Source organism: Raphanus sativus, chromosome 7 (genome assembly GCF_000801105.2).
Source record: "Raphanus sativus cultivar WK10039 chromosome 7, ASM80110v3, whole genome shotgun sequence".
Classification (NCBI taxonomy): Eukaryota; Viridiplantae; Streptophyta; class Magnoliopsida; order Brassicales; family Brassicaceae; genus Raphanus; species Raphanus sativus.
Window position 1 is genome coordinate 9,211,908 of NC_079517.1, and position 7,675 is coordinate 9,219,582.

The 7,675-nt window shown below is 31.4% G+C and overlaps 1 protein-coding gene and 1 long non-coding RNA gene across 2 annotated transcripts; one reads left to right on the plus strand and one right to left on the minus strand.

The window, feature by feature from the left end:
* The first annotated feature begins 81 nt into the window (after window positions 1-81).
* LOC130497615 (uncharacterized) lies at window positions 82-893 on the plus strand. Its single transcript, XR_008936617.1, has 2 exons — window positions 82-415; window positions 677-893. It is a non-coding gene; the product is annotated as an uncharacterized LOC130497615 (long non-coding RNA).
* Window positions 894-5,404: 4,511 nt separating this feature from the next.
* Window positions 5,405-5,870, minus strand: LOC108816151 (small polypeptide DEVIL 3). The gene has a single exon (XM_018588718.2). It carries the CDS (start codon window positions 5,719-5,721, stop codon window positions 5,599-5,601), a length of 123 nt encoding a protein of 40 aa, XP_018444220.1. The 5' UTR covers window positions 5,722-5,870; the 3' UTR covers window positions 5,405-5,598.
* Between the last annotated feature and the right edge of the window lie 1,805 nt (window positions 5,871-7,675).

Below are 7,675 nucleotides of genomic sequence, written 5' to 3' on the forward strand. Positions count from 1 at the left end.
ATAAATGTGTATTTAATTTAAAAACTTACAAAATAAATGTTAGGTCCAACAGAATGTTTCTGTTTTAATAAGATAGATTTTAGATCTCTTTGGTGGTGAGTGATCTGATCTTGTAACTTTAGAGTTAGTTGTTAGGTTGTTACTTGGGTAGTTAGGATTAGTTAAGATTGGTTAAACCGATTAACTGTTATATCCGGTTTAGCTTAATTGATTCTGGTAAGTCTTGTAAACCTTGTTCGTATAGAAGGGTATGAGAGAGAGAGAGAGAGAGAGAGAGAGAGAGAGAGAGAGAGAGAGAGAGAGGCTCTGGTGTTCTTCGTCATCTCTGTTTTGTAGAGATGCATTTGTTCTAGTGGATTTGCTAGACTGAATCTGGATTCAGGGATTAGTTCTCCACATCAAAGAGATACATTGGGTATAAACAATCGGATCTATGTCGTTCTTGTGTTCTTTATTTCGTAGCTATTTAGTTTGCATGTTCTCGAGAGAGTTGAGAGGATCACACGACTGACCGTAGATCTTTGATCCATCTCGAATCAGAGGTGTTCCGCACAACACTCTCGATTACCTGTTTAAAATATCCATGATTGTGTATATGATTGATTAACTGTTTGGATGAGTTATATAGTTTGGTTTGAGTAAATCTTCTAGTAATCTCTTTGATTGGTTATTTCAGGTTCTATTTACTATGTGTAGCGAGAACGTAACAAGAGGCTACACTACACTAGCATGCTCATCATTTTGTAAACCAGTTGCTACGAGTGATTAATATAACAGTCTGAGGTCTGGTAATAACGGTATGATATTTTGTAAGGCTGAAGCTGTAAGAACTTTTTGAAGATGTAAGCTACAAGATAGATGTGATGAGTCCACATAGATAGTTAAAATAAGAAGATTGAAGATACATTTTCTAAAGTATTTTGTGTCAGTTCGCTAAATATTACAAGAAGTATTATAAGTGCGCCACATAAAGGTGATGTTGTATGAGAGTTTGTGTATTGTGATGTCTATTGGTTATTTGATCTTGGAAAAACAAAGATATTATGTGATGGAAGGCAAATGAAACCCTTATATTAAACCCCAAAAAAGTTTGTACTTAAGAAGCAAATTCTAGTCTTTTATATAAATGAGATGTAACTTATCAACAAAATAGACTTCAGAAAAAAGAAAAAAAAGTTCCATTGTTTTATGTTGTGTTCAACATACAGTGATGTAGACGTAATGTGTAATGGAGTTTGATGTTGACTTAAAGTGATGGCATTGGTGTTGACGTTGTGTGTGGCATAGTTATCTGTGTGGCTTACTTCCAAAAATGTGAAGATTGAAGTATAGGTTCAAGGGGAGTTTATCTCAGGGTTTAGTGATTCTGATAAAGTTTGAACTCTGCTTAATCTTATAGAGTTCATGTCATAGAAAAATGCGGTAATTCAAAAGAGGCATGCTTATTTTACGCGTTTGTGAATTAGTGTAGTTTGTCTTTTTCTTCATATGAATTTGAAATCTGAATAACATCTCGGAAATGTAGGAACGATCTCGTAATCAAATTTATGTGTCTTTTTTTTTTTCTAGCTTCATCTTATGTGTCTTTTATTATTTTTTTTTTCTAGCTTCATCCGCATATCATATCGGTCGTTTTCGATAGAGATTTATGAAATAGGACAGAGTTTAAATGAAAATCGATAAAAATGGTGTAATAGATTTTTTTTCTAGGTTTGGTGGGTGGTGATCTTTTTTTTTTTGTAACTATGAGGGTGGTGATCTTTTGAGTTTAAATATCAAATCCTATTTTGTGAGCTTGAAGATAAATTAATTTTTTAATAACTTTGTTCTTAAATCCACCCAAAACATCAAAATCATATAAAACGTATTAAAGTTCAAATTACTCCAAATTTATTGTTTGATACACCTCCCCTAGACTAGTGCATGCTATTTTTCAGTTGAATTTTGATCATTATGACAATTTTACCTATTCTTTTAATAATTATGGAGCGAGTGATTTTTTCGTGGTGCATATTTGCATATGACCACCTAATTTATCAAATGAAGTTTTATAGTATACACCTATTTAATATTTGATCAGAGCTAGTCTTTGACATACATAACCAGAAGAAACATTAGCATCGGGTTCTCCAAAATTATGAACTATAATAGTCATAGACATAAGCATTCAATTTGTTAAAAAAAAATTACATTTTTATTATAACTTCGAAATTGCTGATTTTGATCGTCTTTTAAGTATTGTACAATGCATGTCTTTTTCCATAACATGCTATGTTGTCAAAATTTATATTTCCATCATATATTATATACAATGTCAATAATTATTTTTAATTTATTTTACTCATTTGCTATTTTATTTTAAACTCTTAAAAATTACCATTTATAGAAAATTTCATTTTTGGCAGTGACTTCAGCCTCTGCCAAAATTCTCTATTTTCCCTAAAGATTATATCTTCGAATCAAATCTCTCAGGCTCCACAAATATTTTTTGACTCTCGCATCTGTTATTCAGATGCTGCTCGGAACAGTTTAATCGGTGATAGTGGCTTGGGATGGGTAGCAATGGACCCAAATGGAACTATCCGGTTTCAGTGATCATCTGCCCAGCATCACGTAGCTTCAGCCTTGGTTGCTGAAATGCTGGCTCTAAAATCAGGGCTTTCAAAGGATATCTCTATGGGGTTCAAGGACTTAATATACGTGTTTCAGACTTTTAGAGTTTAATTGGCTTCCTGACAGAGAAGTTTTCTATGATTGTTCTTTAAAGAATCCTCCATGACATTAGTGTGTTGAGTAGATCCCTGACATCTATTTTCATTATATATTTATCTCTCGTAATCGTAATTCAACTGCTGATCGCAGTGTGAAAAGTACTCTATTTGTACTCTCGAACTCTCCCTCCGGAATGAGAAACTATGTGTCAAAATTCTAGTGAAGTAATAGTTTGACCAAAAAAATCTTCGTAATTATTTTCTATTTACATAAGAACATGTTTAGAAATAATCTCATTTTGAAGTTTGAAAGTGTTTTTTCTAAAAATAAAGTTTTGATTTTACTTTAAAAGTATTATATTTTACCCTATAATTTTTTATTGATAATTTTTTTTATAAAAATCACAAAAATTATAATAGTAGATCATACAATACAAATTATAAATAATATTAATTAGTAAACTTTAAATAAATATAGAATCATTCATTATAATTATTGCCATACTAAAGTTAAAAGTGGTCAAAATTTGTATTTTCGTTAATCGATGTAATATTTATGTTTTCATAAAAAATGTATTTTTGATTTTGTATTTTGTATTAAGTTTTATAGCATTTTTTCTATAATATTTTATTTAATTGTGATTAATGTATTTTGTATTTTGTATTAGACTCAAAAATATAAGGACCAAATTGATAACTATAAAAGTTAACAAAACTATTTGAAAGACGGATGATTGAAAAGATTTTTAAAATATGGAATTTTGAACAGTGAATTTTTAAATATGAAATTTCATTGTTCAAAAAGTTTGGAAACTGTTTTTAAAGCATGTAAAACTTTGTATTTCAAGTTTTAAAGTTCTTTTTGGAGATGCCTAGTATTATATGATAAGCATTATCTCAAAATAACCAAACAAAGTCAAAAAGTTGAACGACTATAAGCAACCACTCACCAACTATCAAATCTATTGCGTGTTTATCAGTATACCTATATTGCTTTCCTCTATGTGGTGGTATTCATGGATCAAAGTATCAAATACACTCATTTATTACAACATATACCCATTTAGTTAATATAATTTTCGAAAGATCCGCCTACATGAAACTACGATCACAGACAAGTCTCAACCCACATTTTGCTGTTATGCTTTTAAAATATTTAAAAACACACTGATAAGTGTCGGTTCAGTATATCGGAACGCTTAAGGAATGCTTTTTTTTTTTGTTAACGGAAGGTGTTTAGACCAAGTCCAGCTAATTTTTCAGAAGGAAAATATTGACAATCAATCTAGTTACATATTTTCTAATAAGATCTAAAACATATCTCTAGGCCAAACAATATATTTATGGAAAATTGAAAAAAGAACTAACCAATTCCAACCTCACCTTAAACCAAGTCTTACCACCAGATTGTAACCAATTGATTATAATTAAGGAATGTTTCAAAAAATAAATACGCCGACTTTGTCAAATTGATGGCTATTCTTCAACTGTTCAGACAAGTGACTAAAAGAATGAAAATATGATATTATCATATTAGTTATGTATGCTAAACTCTCTTTAAACCATCTTATCTCTAATTACCAGAAACTCACAATCGCCAAAAGGTAATTACTAACGCGGACTTCTTAAAATGCCACAAGGTGTGGGTCATATTTATTGGAGATGATGTGGCGATCGGATCTGATGGTGTATGGGTCCTAGAACATTGGCCTTTGCCCGTGGGCAGACATAAAAGCTGTCATCACTATGAGCATGTATACTTTTACCCAGTCGCGGCACGTTCTCATTGGCCAGCTTTGAATATCTTGTCAGTTCTTCTGAATATCAATCAAGTAATGCATTGTATATTTCATTACATATGAATCAGTATATCTCCCAAACTCGGTAATAAGACACAATGCAAAACAGTAGAGACTAATGACTCTTTTTCTTTCTTTTTTCCTTTACAAATCATGTCATGTTATTTTGATGAAATATCCTTTTCTCTCCAGCCACTGATAGATCTTGTTTTTTATTCTAAAAACAATAAATGAAAGTTTTTAAAATGGTCATGTAAATGTAAACAGTCGCATTTAATAATGTTGTTGAATTAAAGTCGGTAGGTTCAAACAAACACATGTGCTTGAATGTTCAAAATAGGGGAAATATATGGTAAAAGTTTGATATGATTGATACTGAATTTCATTTAATATTCGTAAATGCTAAATTATTTATATTCACAATTTATTATGTTACCAGTTCTTTTTCTCCTGAATATGCAATCACCGAAATAGTTTTTTCCATATCACTTTGAGTTTGATATCTGCGTGCGCATGTCCGTTAGTACGTGCTAAATGCTATATTTCTGTTTAAACTGTTAAATATCATTTTCTGATGGAAATAGAACCAGTTTTAAGAGTAACTGACAGAGTACAATTATGCACAACAATAAAAATAGTAATTGGCATCTTTGTTTATTACTATTGTTGAATATCAAAACAATGAAGATAGTCAGCGAGAGAGAAGTATTTCCCTAGAAAGTATCCTATATGCATTGACAAACTGTGCTCATATTTTCTCTCTTTACTTTATATCGTACACTAATATAAAAAGATGATATCTAATTAATTATTCATTTCCATGCTAGCTAATTCAAGAAAAAAAAAATTCAAGAAAAAAAACTATTATCTAAACTTATATCTCTTAACACCTCGGAGATAACAGGATATATGTCATTCACGAATGCTTGAACTCCAGCTCGTGGACTCATCTCACATCGTTTATAGCCACAAAGATCCAACACCTCTCTTCAATCATATATCAGTAGTACAATACAAATAGATATTGTGTGCACAATATGCTGTCTAGTACTGATGTGTATATGTAGAGGTAGAGGAGCCGCAAATGTTTAGTCACGCCAACAAATGAGCATGACCACACATCTTCTGATGATGTACAGGCGTCCCTTTTGCTCTCTCAAATATCCTCCAAGCTTCTTGCTGCATGGCGTCTTCTTCTTGGTGTCTTCCATGATAACAAACTCTAACGAGAGAGAAACCTTTAGTCAAAATAAATAAAACTCTAACGAGAGAGTGAGAAAGTAGAGAGTATGTGTGAGTGAGGGAGAGAATGTGAGACCATAAAGATATTGTGCAAAGAGAGTAAGACTTAACCTATATATACTCACATACACGTAGACATCATACCCATTATAGATAATAAAAAGAAAAAGAAATGACTAACAAGGGAACTGTATCCCATACTTTATCTCACCATGCATGATGCACATAATATTATATTCTTTTGTATATCAAGAAAAAAGAGCTTTGATATTTTATTTCGAAACTAAAAGAGTGTCTATTTCTCTCTCTTAGTTAAGGGTAGTGTGCCATGTCAACATTTCTAAGAAATAGCAAGATTACAAAGGAATCTTAAGCAACCCCACGCGCATGGTGTTCTTTTCTCTTGTATGATACTGTGGAGTTTGGAAGCTGTCCTTGTCATCGTGTGTCGGATCAAATATCCTTTCGGCAACCCAATTAACCCAAGATCTGAATACTTGGTTATTAAAATAACAACCGCTGATTCATTACTAAGATTTACTCCAAAATTCAGTAACTTCAAACCAATTAATAGGGCTAACATTAACAGGCCTAAAATGTAATTTCACATCATCAGTTCTTTTCCACGTATTTTTCAATTTTTTTACTTATTTAGTTATTTTACTAATATGTTTTGACCAAAAAAAAGAATAGTTATCTCATCAAACATTGCTTCCAACATATAGAAAATCAAGCTCCATTTTAATCTTTTATCTACAGTTCTTTTTACTAGCTAGTAAGAGCAAAAGTATCAAAGGTTCATGTGAAAATTTCACACAGTATCCAAGAAAAAAATAATATTAAAATATTCAAAATTGATGAACCCGTATCGCAGAGGTTCGCGGCAGTGAACCCGTGTTTTGACTGTTACGTGGATCTCACGACGCGTGGCGACCACGATTGGTCTATTATTAATTTTTTTTTAAAAAAAATCAAACCAAAAAACAAATAAAATAATAAAAAAAGAACCTAGGGAATCGAGCCCCACAGGTTTATCAATGCTGATGCCCTAAGTACGCACCTCTTGAGCAATCGAATAGTGGTAGAATCTTCTATAGAGCATCTTCAATGTACACTTCTATATTTTTCTCTAAAATAGAGATCTCTATAATAAATGTCAATTTGCTCCAATGTACACTTCTATAATAGAGTTTCTCTATTTTAGAGGAAAATATAGAAGAATTTCACTTTTTGCCTTTATATTTAGACTATCTCTAACCTATTGCTATTTTCACCTCTATAATAGCATTTTCACCAACCCACCTCTATTTCTTCCTCTATAATAGAGATCTTTATTTCTTCCTCTATTTATAGAGAAAGAAATAAAATTCCTATATTTTTTATTCTACAAAATAGATATTGATATTTTAGAGAAATACATTGGAGCATATCTCACCTCTATTATAGGGTTTCTCTATTTTAGAGGTGAAAATAGCAAAATACATTGGAAATAGTCTTAGAGATGAAAATGGCAAATCTCTATATTTTCCCCTATAAATAAAAGAACTCTATTATAGAAGCATACATTGGAGCAAATCCACTTCTATAATAGAGTTTCTCTATTTTATGAAAAAACATAGAGATATAAATAGAGATGAGTTGGAGATGGTCTAAGGATTTCCAAGTTTATTTGAAGTGAAAGTTACAAAAAAAAAAAGTGAAAGTTACAATCCGCTCTCCACATCAACATGTTTTGTTTGCACACGTAAGTTGCAGCTCTCGAAGAGATTAATCCCTTGGAAGCCCATACTTTATCAACTAAAAATCTTGTAGTCATTTTTATTACACAAAGCACTAGTTGGCGGGAAAAGATTGATAAAGGACAACAAACTGTAACATATTTTCACCAAAAAAAGAACTATTACATGTAAGAAACAGTATCTG